Below are 16,243 nucleotides of genomic sequence, written 5' to 3' on the forward strand. Positions count from 1 at the left end.
TGGATATCCATGTGCGGAAGAATAAAACCAGACCCCTGTCTCTCACCATATGCAAAAGAACATAAGATGGATTAAAAACATAAACATAAGACCTGGAACGTCACATCTACTGGAAGAAAACGGAAAAACACTTCAGGACATTGGTTTAGGCAGAGATTTTATGGCTAAGGCCTCAGAAACATAGACAACTAAAACATAGGCAAATGGGACTATATTTTAGAAACTGAAAAACCTTTATACAGCAAAAGAAACAATTAATAGAATGAAGAGACAACCTGTTGAATGGGAGGAAATATTTGCAAACTGGCATCTGACAAGGGACATTGTAATATCCAGAATATACAAGGAACTCAACAGTAAAAACAACAAATAATCCCATTAAAAAGTGGGCAGGTCAGGCGTGGTGGCTCACACCTGTAATCCCAGCACTTTGGGAGGCTGAGGTGGGTGGATCACCTGAGGCCAGGAGTTCAAGACCAGCTTGGCCAACATGGTAAAACCCCGTCTCTACTAAAAATACAAAAATTAGCTGGGCCCACATGGTGGTGGATGCCTGTAATCCCAGCTACTTGGGAGGCTGAGGCAGGAGAATCGCTTGAACCTGGGAGGCAGAGGTTGCAGGGAGCCGAGATCATGCCACTGCACTGCAGCCTGGGCAACAAGAGCGAAATTCCATCTCAAAAAAACAAAAGTGAGCAAAGGACACAAATAGACATTTCTCGAAAGAAGACATGCAGATGTCCAGCAGGTATGTGAAAAATTGCTCAACATCATTAATCATCAGGGAAATGCAAATCAAAACCACAATGAGATATCTTATCCCAGTTGTAATGGCTACTGTTAAAAAGACAAAAAATAACAGATGCCAGCAAAGAGGCAGAGAAAAGAAAACTCTTAATACGGTGTTGGTGGGACTGTCAATTAGTATAACCACTGTGGAAAACTGGACATTTCTCAAATAAACTAAAAATAGAAATACTATGTAATCCAGCAGTCAAAGAAAACTCTTAATATGGCATCGGTGGGACTGTAAATTAGTACAACCTCTGTGGAAAACTGGACATTTCTCAAATAAACTAAAAATAGAAATACTATATAATCCAGCAGTCCCACTACTGAGTATCCAAAAGAAAAGAAATCAGTATATCAAAGGAATACCTGCACTTGTGTGTTTATTACAGCACTATTCACAATAGCAAAGATTTGGAATCAACCTAAGTGTCCATTGCGGTATATATACACACAATAGAATACAATTTGGCCATAAAAAATGAGATCATTTGCAGCCACATAGATGACGAGGTCATCATGTGAGGTGAAATAAGTCAAGCACAGAAAGACAAATATCATGTTCTCACTCATGTGGAAGCTAAAAAGCGTTGGCCTCTCGATAGTAGAGAATAGAAGATAGATAACAGAGGCTGGGAAGGGTATGTTGGTGGTAGGAGGAGATGAAGAGAGGTTGGTTAATGGGTTCCATTTGTTAGAAGAAAGAAGTTCTGATGTTCAATAGCAGAATAGGGTGACTATAGTTAACAACAATGTATTATGTATCTCAGAGTAGCTGCAAGAGAAGACTTGAAATGTTCCCAGCTCATAGAAATGATAAATGCTCAAGGTGATGATGGATAACGCAGATACCCTGACTTGATCGTTACACATTCTGTCCGTGTAATAGATACTCACATATACCCAGTAAACATGTAAAATATCACATACCAATAAAAAATTTAAAAAGAGTGGAAGGGGTATGTCACTACAGATCCTCTAGACATCAAAAAGATTAGGAGTATAATGGGCACCTTTGTGCCATTAGGAAAAATGGACAGATTTCCTGATGCACAAAACTGATGCTAAAACTGACCCAAGGAAAAAACAGATTAATAGCCTTATATCAATTTAAGAAGTCTAGCTCATAACTAAAACTTTTCACTGAGAAGACTTTAGGTCCAGCTGGCTTCTCATTGAATTATTTCAGATATTAAAGGATGTAAATAAGGATTCTACACAAATTTTTTGACAGAGGAGGGAACACTTCCAAGCTTGTTGTATGAGGCTTGTGTAGCCCTGATACAGACCAAACAAAGACCTTGGAAGAAAACTATAAGCCAATGTTTTTCATGACAATAGATACCAAAATTCCTAACGAAATATTGGCAAATCCAGTCTATTGGTGTATAAAAAAAAATATTACGCCCAAGTAGTATTTACTCCAGGAGTACAATATTTGTTTAACATCTGAAAATCAATAGGCTGAGTAATTTGTCACATTAGAATAAAACATAAATACCTAACAATCATTTCAGTAGATTCAGAAAATGGAACAGTCTTAAATACCTTCATGAGAAAGATGGGAAACCAGAAGCAGAAGGTGATTTCCAAAGCAATGAAAAGCTACAGCTTCCCGGGTGGTGAACTGCTGAATTCTTTCCTTTTAAGATCAGGAACCAAGGGAAGGGTCTGTGCTTTTGCCACTTTATTCAGCATCCTACTGTAGGTTCTAACCAGTGGAATGAGGGCAGAGTAGTAATCAAGGGTCATGAATTGGAAAGAAAGAAGTCAAACTGTCTTTATTTGCAGAGAACATAATTGTGCATGTAGACCCTGGCAAGAAAACTACAAATGTCTTCTAGAACTAAAAGTGATTTTGGGTAGATTATAGAATACACAAGTCAGTGTACAAAAATCAATTTTATTTCTATCAGCAGTCATCATTTGGAAAATGGAATTTTAGCTCATTATAATAGCAACAAAGTTTAAAATATTTAAGAATAAATTTAACAAAAGATATGCATGACGTATATAAGCTGTAAAACATTGCTGAAGAGAATTAAAGAAGACCTATATAGAGAACTATCCCATGTTTATGGTTTGGAAGAATCAATATTGTTTAGATCACTTTGGAGAGATTGCCATCCTTAGAGTCAGTGGCGTTCTAATCAAAATTCCAGCAGGCTTGTTTGAAGACTTGACAAGCTGATTCTAAAATTTATTATCCCAAATATTAATAATTTTAAAGAAAGCTAGAGAACTTAAGCTACCTGCTATTAAAACTTACTATAAGCTACAGTAGTCAAGACAGTGTGGGATTGGTGTATGGAGAGACTTTTAGGTCAATGGAACAAAACAGAATTAAGAAATAGAGTGACACTTTTATGGTAAATTGATTTTCATCAGTGACACTAGGGTAAATCATTAAGAAAAGAGTCCTTTTAACAAATTGTGCTGGAACAAGTAGATATCTTTGTGGGGAGTACTGAACCTTGAACTTACATTATACCACACAGAAAAATTAATTATGGGCCATTGATCTAAATGTGAGAGTTAAAAGTGCAAAATTCCTAGAAGAAAAAAAATCATTGAGCAGAGATTTTTAAAATAGGATACAGAACTACAAACTGTAAAATAAATAATGGGCTTCATCAAAATTAAGAGTTTTGCTCTTCAAAACATAATACAGAAAATGAAAAAGCACGCAACAAACTAGGAGAAAATATTTACAAGACACATCTGACAAAAGGCTTGTATCCAGAATATACACAGAATTTGTACAACTCATTAATGAGGAGACAACCAATAAAAATGGATAAAGGAGGTGAACAGACAGTTCACAAAACAGTATATGAATACGTTCAGTATAACTAGTTATTAGGGAAATAGAAATTAAAAGCACAATAAGCCACGATTTTATCTCTCTAGAATGAGTGAAATTAAAATGACTAATGATACCAAGATGTAGAACAATCTGAACTCATCCATTGCTGATGAGAATGTAAGATGGTGTAGCCATTTAAAAAGGAACTTACGAAAGTTTCATGTGCATTTCACATACGACCCAGCAAGTCTCTCGTGGGTATTGAACCCAAGTGAGATGAAAACACTCTCTCCCCCTGTCCTTCTCTCTCTGTCTCTCTCTCTCTCTCTCTCTCTCTGTCTCTCTCTCATATATTAATTCATGATAGTATTATTCAAATAGGCTCAAATTGGTAAGAACTGAAATGCCCATCTTCTCATGAATTGATTAAAAAAACTATATAGTATACAGTACTATCCAGCAATACAAAAGAATGAACTGTCGATACAACATGGAAGTATTTCGGAAACATCATGCAAAGTGAAGTAAGTCAAACACAGAAGTCTACATATGATTCTATTAATATGAATTTCCAGAAATGACAAAACTTTTTTGACCAGTGGTTTGCCTGGGACCCAGAGTCTGGGAAGGGCTAAAGAGAGATGAAGGAACTTTTTGAGATGATGGAATGCTCTATATTTTAAATAGGGTGGTGGGTTATATACTTGTATGCAGTTATCAAAGCTCATCATCTGTACCCTTAAAGTGAGTGCATTTTACCTCAGTAAAGCTATTAGAAAAAAAAATCCCCTCATATTCATAGGTAATGTTTCTTTGCTTCTGTTTATATACATTAAATTTTTTTTCTTGTAAATTTAAATGAACTTGTTGAGATTATGCTACAACTTATTTAAAATAAGTTCCACCTGGGGAGAAAATGTTTGATAAGGGGACAAAGTAATAAGTTCGATGGGGTTGCTGTTTTAGATGAAATGTTTAGGGAAGGCTTTTCTTTTTTTGATAAAAGGACATTTGAGTGGATACAGAGTGACATGAGTTCACTTAATGTTTTCACGTCTTGTCCATTTCTTACTGAATTTCTGTCTTGGCATTTTGTAGTTTATGTTGCTATTACAAATGAGATATTTTTCTTACCTTATTTCATGGGCTAATAATCTTTAAATTACATTTGTTCGCGTTTTCATTGCTTCTAATCTCCCATTTGATTTTAACAGAGACTATGCAGGTCATTGTTGTGTGTGTTAATCTCTGTTTTTCCTTAGCTCAGTGTAGCTTCAAAATGTACATAGAACCTGAAAGAGACCTGAAATGGAAACCAAAGATGCAAGTGCAATGTTTTGTAACATAATTTTAATTTTACTGTCAAATAGAACGAGTATAGGATACAAATAAGGATGGTGGCTGAAGGGTAGGAGAAGTGAAAAGAAGGTATTCTTAAATTTCACTTGCGGATTAAGAGGGAATGTCTGCCAGCAGTTGACTGGCCAGGTATAGATTAGAAATGACCTCTGGCAAGATGTTTTGTTTTATTTGAATGGGAGGGCATCTTGTAGATTTCACGCCTGACTTTGAACTTCTGGTAAGCGATGCACCTGGAACCGGCTTGAGTGACTTAAGGGCTCAGCAGTATCTGCCCGGTGGAAACATTAGTGTCATGCTCATGCCTTACCAGCAGATGGCAGCAAAATGCTGTGTTAAAATGTTCTTACCCTACTTAAATTTAAGTCCTGTGGTAAACAGGTACTGTATATTTTTCTTTCAGTTAAGACCAAGGTAGATATAATGCCCTTATTTCCCCTAAATAGATACAACTAATACTACCATTGTGTACTGTCACTTTACAGTAAATGTTTTTAGAAATCTACATGATATGGCTTACCTAAAAACATCTTATTTTGTATAGGTTTTGTTAGCAACTCCTTCACTGAAATACTTTCCACAGTATTGTTATTTTACATATAGTTTTCTGCCTCAGATTTTTCTAAGAGAACCATTTGTCATAATATGTTCTAGACCTAAATAACACTTATTAAACAATACGTGAGTTTTCACTCACCTGTGGAGGCTGTGTGTGTGTATGTATGTGTAGGTGTGTGTGTAAAACATTAATGATTTTTTTCTTTTATTAACAAGCCAAAAATTAAGGTGACTTTTACAAGAGAGCATTTTCATCCTGGGTAGTTAGGTCTGATCAATTGATCTTTTACATGGAATTGCTGACTTCTAGGAGGTGCCCGGCATAACCAGTCCTCGTCCGTCTTCTGCCCCCAGCCAGGGATGCCATGGGGTGAACGCCATCAAGAACCAACCTTTGGCTTAATGAAAGATCTGAGGCCAGTGAGAAAAGTCTGTGACTTGAGTCACATAGCAGATAAATTATTATAGTTGTTTTTCCTTCCCCAGAGATCAGTCAATTAGGAGAGGTTTTTGGAACTGTTTTAGAAAATATTTTTACAATGCTGAGGTTATTCACATAATGCATTGCTTAATTCTTACAAACTCCAAAGTTCGTGTAAAACTAAGAATTCAGAATAGACTTCTATCTTGTGAAAAAACAATTTGTCAAGATTACTTGACATATATCTGAGATGCTTTGGAATTTTTACAGACCACAGAAAAACTTTTTTCTTATTACTTAATATACCCTAAAACACCACGGTGTGCCAGAGCATAGTGTATCTGTAATTTAGAGCAGCAGATGTTGCTACACATGCTTCTCTTTAAGACCAAGAAGAAGCACAAGAGAAAATAAAACAAAAAGTTCAAAACAGAAGAGAAACATGAAACAGTGCAGAGATGAAGGAGTTGAGTAGCCAGAGGCAGTTGGTTAAATTAGCAAAGACAGGGGATGTGGTGATCTGTACTCCGCGTTTTTTGTGTATATCTTTTTAAACACTTTGTCTTTTTCCTTTCATTAACCCAGACTTGATAACATTCTACAAAATTTATTTTCCATTAAAACCAGACTTGAATTAAACTGAGGAAAAACGTACTTGATATTCATTACAGTGTTTGGTTGCTTCACATTTTATATGAGAATTGGCCACAGTTTGCTGTGCCATGGTAATGTTTGTTGTTTTGTCTTGGAGTCTGCTAATACTTTCATTTTGGTTTTAACTCCAGCTGATCCTACAGTTAAAGACTTAATCGGAGGCTTCACGGCTCTTCACTATGCAGCCATGCATGGCCGGGCCCGCATTGCACGCTTGATGTTAGAATCTGAATACAGGAGCGACATCATTAATGCAAAAAGCAATGACGGCTGGACTCCCCTCCATGTGGCTGCCCACTACGGCAGGGACTCATTTGTCCGGCTCCTCCTGGAGTTCAAGGCTGAGGTTGACCCACTCAGTGATAAAGGTACCACACCGCTTCAGCTCGCCATTATCCGAGAGAGGTCAAGCTGTGTGAAAATCCTCCTGGACCACAATGCCAACATCGACATTCAGAATGGTTTCCTGTTGCGATACGCCGTGATCAAAAGCAATCACTCTTATTGCCGAATGTTCCTTCAGAGAGGGGCAGACACAAACTTGGGTCGCTTAGAAGACGGACAGACTCCTTTACACTTATCTGCCCTTAGGGATGATGTGCTGTGTGCACGGATGTTATATAATTACGGAGCAGACACGAACACACGGAACTATGAAGGACAGACCCCATTGGCTGTTTCAATAAGTATTTCTGGAAGTAGTCGACCATGTTTGGATTTCTTACAAGAAGTCACAAGTATGTAATATAATTATTACTTTATTGCATTTTTTAAAAATTTGCATCTTCTGAGGAGCTTAATGTGTTTTTGCAACTTAAGATGACTAGATACTAATCATTCCTATAACCACTGCTTGGTAAGCGATGCCTCATTCTTCTGAAATAAAAAAATAACTTTGACTGTATCACAAGATTTCATAAAAATTCAGTTGTGTTTCTAGATGTAATAGGGGTAGACGGTAAGAGTGAGGGAAGGAATGGAGAGAAGGACAGAGAGGAGAATTTTTTTTAAATGAACAAAGATCTGTGTTAGAACAAGGCAATTCCTGTTGGTCATAAGGATAATCTTACCTGGCCTCCATTGACTGCAAGTTGAGGAGTTAGAGGGAGAATTTTGGATCTTAGATTCCTTACCTGTGAAAATATCCTAGAATTTGTGCTTTATTGCTAAGTTGTTCACGTTTTAATTGTGGCTTTTCTGCTTCATGAGAACCCACATGAAATGGAGCAGTGGTGCTGTGTATTTAGGGATACCGCTCGTGGAAGTTAAGGATGCTAGAAATTGTTGTAAGAAAATATTTGCAGTGGGAAGTTTGGCACCACTGTCCCTGGACCACATGGCTTCCATTGTATTTGAACGTTTTTGTGTGGGTGCTTTTTTTAAAGCCTGGAAGTGTCTGGCCCACTTTCTGTAGTAACACGTGCGTCCTAGTTGTTCCTCTGATGGGGTATCAGCTTGTGTGTACTTAGCCATCCTCTCTTGTCAAGCTTCCATGTGACCAGTTGAATGTGTGTCTCATGCTTAATGTCCAACATGAAGCTAAAATCTGTGAACAAAATGGATTTTGCTGTCTGCTGAACTTTTTAATGAGTTCCTTTTTCCTCACTGGTTTTGAACCTTCGGTCATTATTATACAAGAAGACATATTAACATCCTGGGTACCAGCTACTAGAGGACAAGGGCTTTACTTGACCTGCTTGTAAGTAACCCACTCTACCCCTTGGAGCTGACCTTTGGAGTACAAATTTGCTTTATGAAGAAACAAAATGTAATTTGAATTTTGCAGATTCATGGAAGAAAAGATGCAATTATTATCACTAATGTTTTCAGACTAAAGCGTAAGAAGAAATCACACTACTTAGTCTACTTAGTGCTGGCCAGTACCAGTTTCTGTAATGTTGGAAATGGTCTCTCTTTGCTGTCCAGTATAGTAGCCACTGGTCCCATGTGGCTGCTGAGCACCTATTAATGTGACCGTTGCCACTGAGGAACTGAAATTTCAATTTTATTTAATTGCGATTTAAGTTTAAATGGCCACAAGTGCCTGGTGGTTCCTTTGTTGGTCCACACAGATCTGCCTGCCTTGGGAGAGGTATTTGGGGCTGACTGGTGGGTGTTCCATTGCAGAAAGCTTCTGAGACACACAGAAGTTGCCACAGTTGGGAGATGTGATACCTGCAGTGCTGCAGTCCTGCTTGCCTTGTTGTTGTTCTCTCAACTTCTACGTTAGAGACTTAGTTATGACGAGTGTGGCCGCCCTTAGGAAGGCATGTTATATACTCACTTAAATGCCTCAGCCCCTTTTTTTAAAATACTTTGTTCAGCGGTTAATGGCGTAGACTAGAGCTAGACTGCAAGAGTTTGAGCCTTAACTCTATCCCATGTTAGCTGTGACCTTGGGCAGGTCGCCTAATCTCTCTGTGCCTTAGTGTCCTCACCTTCAAATTAAGATAATACAGGCTTGTTATGAGGATTAAATGAGTTAATATTTATAATGCACTTAACACTTAAAATGTTCTTGTTCTTTGTAATTGTTTTTCAAGATAAAGTGTGTAACTAATAAAGTGAGGGGGGATTAACAGCGAGGACTGGCTTGCCACCAACAGAGCAAATCTTTAGATTCATATTCAACTCAAGCCTCCCAGTTTCAACCCTGTATACAACTGTCCAGAGTCTGTACATGGAGGCATGCAGCCAGGTGGCTGAGAGGAGCCGCTGGGCAGGACAAGCATGTGGGCAGCTGCCGTGTGTCCCGGAGCCCTCAGAGCTGCCCCTAGCAGTGTTGTTGGACAGCAGGAATGTTGAGTTAAAGACTCACATGCACTTTAAAATTTGAGCAGATAGAAATGTCAGTGGGGACTGCCTCTGTCTGTGCTTAGGTTCTCCACTGCACGAGGAGCAGAGCTGTGCACCTAGGAGGTCCTCAGTAGTCCTGGCAGTCTGGCTGACTGCGCACAGCGAGGCGTGGGGACTGAGGAAGCACGGGCTGCTTTCCTGAGTGCAGGGCCGTCCGTCTGTTAAGGCTCCAGTTGTCCTTTGTCTTCAGGTGCCTCAACATAATTTAGTATTTCTTGACTCTCTAGTGGTGTTTCCTGCCAAAAGCAAATTTGGTGTTTCTGCTTCACCTGTGTGTTCTTTGGCTCTAAATAGGTTTTCTTTTCCTGGTGAACAATATGGGCTAGAAGGAGCAGCTGTGGCTGATGCTCTGGACTGAGCTTTCTCATGAAAAGCAGCTTGAAAGAAGGTTGGTTGGTTCAGGGAGCACTAAATCAAAGCTGAGAGCTTCTTCTAGCCCGCGTGCTGTGAGCACCGCAGCCCCAGGCATCATGCTGTTGGCTTATGATTGGAGATCGCAGACTGCCGAGGTATAAGGACAGCAGAGGGGCCACATGGTGGTCTTCATTCAGGGACATTTTAGTCTTCATCACACTGTTTTGACTAGAAACAGATTATTTAAATTGGAAGAGACCAAAAAAATTATAATACCAAAATTTAAAAACTACTGTGGCCTTTTGGAAAAATTGCCGTAAAAACTCTGATCTATATAGTGCAAAAACAAAAAAAAAACAGAGCGGCACCCGTGGCTTGGTAATAAAGTAACATCTGCTTGTGACTTGTTAGTGCTGAGTAGGGGGAGAGGCCATGAAGAGCTGCTGTTGCTGTTCCCTACAGCCAGCCCGCTGTCCAGCATTCAGACCTCAGAACCTCCCCCTTCCAGGACGGCAGGAGCGCAGCAGGGCCCATCCATGGAGGAGCCACTTCTCTGTGCCCAGGAATGATAAACACAGCTAAGAGGAGCCACAGCACCTGCCTGAATAATGAGCGCCACCTGTGGAAGGAAACCTGCGTCCTGCTTAGTTGGCAGTGTTTATAAGAAGCCAGTTTTTGGTTTTTTACTTGTAGCCAAAAAAAAAAAAAAAAAAAAAGAATGGAATGAATAAATTAAAGAGAGAACAGTGAAGGTGTGACCGACGTTAAGTAGAAATGGTAGTGACGGCTGTGCGCAGTGGCTCATGCCTGTAATCCTAGCACTTTGGGAGGCTGAGGCGGGCGGAGCACCTGAGGTCAGGAGTTTGAGACCAGCCTGGCCAACATGGTGAAACCCCATCTCTACTAAAAATACAAAAATTAGCCGGGCATGGTGGCACATGCCTGTAATCCCAGCTACTTGGAAGGCTGAGGCAGGAGAATCGCTTGAACCCAGGAGGCAGAGGTTGCAGTGAGCCAAGATTGTGCTACTGCACTCCGGCCTGGGTGACAAGAGTGAAACTCTCTCAAGAAAAAAAAGAAAAGAGAAAGAAAGAGAGGAAAGGAAAGGGGAAAGGGAAAGAAAGGAAGAAAGGAAGGAAAGGAAGAAGGAAGGAGGAAGGAAGGAAGGAGGGGAAGGAAGGAGGAAGGAAGAAAAGAAAGAGAAAGAAATGGTAGTGAGGACAGACAGCAGTGGACATTCTGGAGGTAAATAGCCCCTTGTGCCTGGGCCAGGACTAGGTCGAGGCAAGTGAAGTGGCCAGGGCACAAAACTTAGGAGGCCCTCATTCTCAGGCTCATGCACACAAAGTGGAATAATGTGTACATAATATTTGCACACACACCACTCCAGAACTAAGAGGATCCCGGAGGCTCTGGCATGTGGGCATTGGTTACAGTTCTGCAGCCTCAGGTGAAGAGCAGAAGGTTGTGGGAATGTTTGCCCCATTCAAAAGAGAAACTTAGTGGTTATGGACAGGAAAAGGGTGACACAAGCAGATGTTATTAAACAGGTACAGTACTATAACCTTGTGAAAAGATTGTTCCTCAGTAAAGCTTGAGGAGTAAATAATACCACCCATCCTGAAGAATCAGATAGTGAGTTACTGAGTTTTTTTCTTACCTTCTTCCTCACAGGGTAAACTCCCATAGTCAATGTATGGACCAGGGAGTTACTCAGAATATGAAATCTTTTAGAAAGAGATTCCATGAGAAAGCTGAACCTCAGGCAGTGACTAGCAGGAACGTTTAATCATATACGTATTCACATGTACACACGTATAAAAGTGAGGCTTTAATGATCGGCACAACTGGAATTTTGTTCAAAGAGAAGTAGGAGAAAATATATGTTTTTGGGGAAAACCCCACCTCAGAATGCTTAAGCACAAATTATAGACCTGGCAAGGTAAGTACTGTTCTCACCGAGCCACTTCTGCAGGTGAAAGGAAAGGATTGAAAAGAAAAGAGATAGGGCCAGGTGCAGTGGCTGACACCTGTCATCCCAGCACTTTGGGAGGCCAAAGCAGGTGGATCAGTTGAGGCCGGGAGTTAGAGACCAGCCCGTCCAACATGGTGAAACCCCGTCTCTACTAAAAACACAAAAATTAGCTGGGTGTGGTGACACGCACCTATTGTCCCCGCTACTCACAAGGCTGAGGCAGGAGAATCTCTTGAACCCGGGAGGCTGCAGTTACAGTGAGCCGAGATCATGCCACTGCACTCCAGCCTGGGTGACAGAGTGAGACTCCATCTCAAAAGAAAGAAAGAAAGAAAGAAATAGTAGCTGCAGTTCCTTGTGCAAATGGTATGGAAATTGGAGGAAACTTTCAGTAACACAGTCCAGTGGAAGGTAAGATAGCAGTAAACAGGATGGCTCCCTCCTGGAGAATGACCCTGGAAAGGATGCGGTGTCTGATTGGCTAGATTATTTGCAGAAAAGAGGCCATACTGTGCTTTCTACCTGGGAATTCCTTTCACTGTGAGGCTTTTTACCCTTTACGTAGGAGGGAAAGGTTCAAAAGGCAAAGCAGAGTCAAAGGTTGGTTTGCCCCAGCAGACAAGGTACAGCACTGTTGGGGGGTCACCTTGTCACTCCTTTTTCCCTTTGCCAGTGACACCCACATCTGTACTGTGTTGAGAATTTCACCTCCTCAGAGCTGCTGCTTATTAAGGCATTAAGACAGGATTTTACAATTACCATCTAATAATTTCATTAATCTTAATAATTAATGGTTGTTTTAAATTCCCCGGCTGGTAATTCCAACACCTGTGTCATATTTAAGTCTTGTTCTGATGCTTATTTTGTCTCTCCAAACTGTGTTTTTTTCTTGCCTCTTAGTATGTTTTGTGATTTTTTTTACTGAAGCTAGACATGGTGGGTAACAGAAACTGAGGTAAACAGTCCTTTGACCTGAGACTTTTTGTTAATCTGGCTGTGAATTGGGCTGTGCGTCATGTTTATTGCAGCTGTAGGTGCCAGAAGGTTCCGGTCCCTGCAGTGCCCTTGTTTCTGTCCCGTGTCTTGGCTTTGGGCTTCCCTAAGCAGCCTTGTTGGAGAGAGGGTGCATCCTGCAGCTTTCTCGGCTTTCATCCTCTGTTACACGGTGGAGCCCCATTGGTGCAGTTGTAAGGTGTGGGGAGGGCCAGTGGTCTGCAGTCTTCTGATTCACTCTCAGTCTTTCCCTGGGCCTGGGTCCCTAGGCTGCGTCTTCACACGTTTCTTCTTGTGTAGCTTTTCCAGCCCCATAAGCGAGACAGGAGGCCAGAGGGGACTGGACTCAGGAATGGGCTTTCCTCGTGGCTCTGAGACAAGGTTCTGAGAAAGTCTTTCCCCCCGGGGCGCCGGCCTTTGTCATGGAGAAGGTTCTGGGTGCATTTCACAAGGGTTACTCTCACCTCCTCATGCTGGAGCCATGAGAGCGTCTTTACTGGCTCTTTACCTTGAGGACTTGGTGGGGTTCCTGGGAGTAAAACAGCTGAGTGGGGGGCTTCTTAATACTGGCTGCCACTCTCAGACCAGTCAATTCACAGTCAAATTTACCATTTCAGTGTTCGTCAAAATTACCATTTCAGTGTTCCTACCAGTTTATGGCTTCAGTGACTGCGGCTCCAGGTACACAGATCTCCGCCATGGCTCTGAATTTGTTTCCTCTCCAGACTCTGTGGTGGAGGTTTGCCCCACATCTTCAGTTTTCTGATGGATCCATGAAAAGTCATTGACTTTGAGTTTGTTCAGGTTTTTTGTCTTGTAAGAATGGGAGTGATGATTTCCAAGCTCTTTACATGTTGGAACTAAAACTGGAAGTCTATTTAGTTTATCATTTTTACTTAAAATAGGAAAAACATATCTGTCCGTTGTCCTTTGAGCTGATTAATGTTTTGCCCACTGGGATCAGGTGTCTCCTGTACATCATCCCAAAGATCCCCCCACTGTGCCTGTGTCAGAGGCGCTGTTGAATAAGTAGAATGGGATGATAGAGCAGCTAATGGGCTTCTGATCTAGTGTCTGACTTGCCTTATAAACTTTGACAAGATGTTTAACACTCCCCACACCCCGCTGGGATCAGCTTCCTTCTCTGAAAAACAGGGGAATTGGAACATAGTCCCCAAGTCCCTCCGTTTTAAAAATTCTTGCCACTAACCACTCTTAAAGGCTATGATTTTCTGCTTCTTGTGATTTAAAGCAAAACAAAAATTGTTTTTTATTTATTTATTTATATTAGAATGATGTTTTTCAGTGTGGACTTTAGCCGGGGCTTCTCAAGATTGTTTTAGGTGCCTATGAGATCAAAACGAATTTCCTAACAATACTAAGATGTGATTTGCCTTTTTCACTGTGATGACATTTGTGTTGATGGTGTACAAGCAGTGGCAGGTGAAACTGCTGGCATGTTAGCGTGAATCCAGACAGTGGCCCCAGCCGGTACTGGTCGTTGTTCCCCGCCAGACACTCTCAGGAAAAGACATTCCAATTCCACTTAAGAATGTCCGTGATGAGGCGGTAAAATTAATTTTATTAAATCCTGTTCCTGCGAATGCTTTTTAAATGTTCTGTGGGATGGAAATGGCAAGCATTCTTACTGCATACCAAAGGGCAGTGATGATTGAGGAAAAGCAACTTCATTTGTTTGAGCTGAGCTGGCAGCTTTTTCATGGGACACCATCTTTACTGGAAAGAGTAGAAGCTAAACTCTAGCCGCTTAGTCCTGGGTATTTGGCAGACATTTTCTTGAAAATGAGTAAAATTCACGTGTCACTTTAAGGAAAACAACTGACAGGACTTAGGGCCAGTCATAAAATTTGAGCTTTGCAAATGAGGATTTTAGAAAACTTGTATTTACTGCTGTGAGATTCCTAGTATCTAGAGACTTCTTCCATCAGTGGAGATATTAACAAAAGTGATTTTTTGATCTCATGTAATGGAACAGGTCAACATTTGGAAGATCCACATAACCCAATGAACCTTGTTTTCCAAATGACTAATGCGTAATGTGACAACAGTCACACATGGATAAACGATCCATTTCAAGTGCAAGGTGAACCAATGGATTTTAATGTAACAGAGTACGAAAGTTCATCAGTTTGGTTCCAGATTTCATATTGTAACTAACCATTAAGAAACACCCACTTGTCTAGTTTTGATGGAGTATCAGAGAAGATCCAAAGTTACTTGAAAAAATTTATTTAAAAATTCCTTCCTTTTCCAACTGCGTATCTGAGTGAGGCTGGATTTTCTTCAGGTGCTTCAGTCAAGACAGCATGTTGTAACAGATGAAATGCAGAAGCAGATCTCTGACTCCAGCTGCCTTCTGTGAAGCCAGACATTAAAAGAGATTTGCAGAAAACTGTAAGAGGTGCTGTTCTCGCAAAAATCCTTTTTGTTTTGGAAAGCAGCTCTTTTTTTTTTTTTTACATAAAATTTATTTCAATTGATTGTGGATTTTTTCTTATTTTAAGTGAATTGGATATTTTAAAAATTTCTCAATTTCTAAAATAGTAAATATAGATAAGTATAACTGACATAAAGATTCTTTGAGCTTCTCCAATTTTAAAAGTGCAAGGGGGTCCTAAAACTAAAAAGCTGAGACCTAGTGATATACATTCCCTAAAATCAGATTTTTAAGGGTGTCCTGTTAGCCTAGTGTTTCAGAATTTGATGAATCTCTAATGTATTTCTGTTTAAAGTTAAAATCTGTGGATAATATGAGATGTTATCACATTATTGCTTTCCGTTTACTATCATATTTACTACGTAGGCTCTGCAGAGATCAGTGATTTCCTGAAGTTTGTTCATAAAACTGGCTGGCTAGTCCAAAGGTAGCGTCCACCGTCAGTTACAGATCAGATCCCTGGTTCTCCTCTTTCCTCCCTTCTCACTACTGCACTTGACTAGTCTCAAAGAAAAAGAAAAACTGTGGTTTTCCCAGATACTGTGGAGTCCAGTGGGTTCATCATTCACATCAGTTTGGAAGACTAGTACCTTGGATCCTAGGTCCAGGTTTCAGAGGTTCGCCGTGCGCAGTAACGTATCAAAGGGGCCAGGAAGTCCTTGAATAAATAAATCATTTATTTGTTTACGAGTGTGAACAACTTACTTTCACGGCTTACTTTGACAGAGCATCTTTTTAATTATTATTTTAAGTTCTGGGATACATGTGCCGAATGTGCAGTTTTGTTACATAGGTATACATGTGCCATGGTGGTTTGCTGCACCTATCAACCCGTCATCTAGGTTTTAAGGCCCGCATGCGTTAGGTATTTGTCCTAATGCCCTCCCTCCCCTTGTCCCCCACTCTCCGACAGGCGCCGGTGTATGATGTTGCCCTCTCTGTGTCCATGTGGTCTCATTGTTAAACTCTTACTTATGACTGAGAACAGAGCATCTTTTATTCCTGTGGCAGGCTCTGGTC

At 40.5% G+C, this 16,243-nt stretch overlaps 1 protein-coding gene across 1 annotated transcript in view; it reads left to right on the plus strand.

Annotated features, from left to right (window-relative positions):
* Positions 1 to 16,243, plus strand: part of ASB7 (ankyrin repeat and SOCS box containing 7) — a 49,321-nt gene that overhangs the window by 20,363 nt on the left and 12,715 nt on the right. The window contains exon 5 of the mRNA XM_003828431.6: positions 6,719 to 7,324. Within this exon, the coding sequence (XP_003828479.1) occupies positions 6,719 to 7,324 (606 nt within the window). The remainder of the gene's footprint in view (positions 1 to 6,718; positions 7,325 to 16,243) is intronic.

Source organism: Pan paniscus, chromosome 16 (genome assembly GCF_029289425.2).
Source record: "Pan paniscus chromosome 16, NHGRI_mPanPan1-v2.0_pri, whole genome shotgun sequence".
In the NCBI taxonomy this organism is placed as follows: domain Eukaryota; kingdom Metazoa; phylum Chordata; class Mammalia; order Primates; family Hominidae; genus Pan; species Pan paniscus.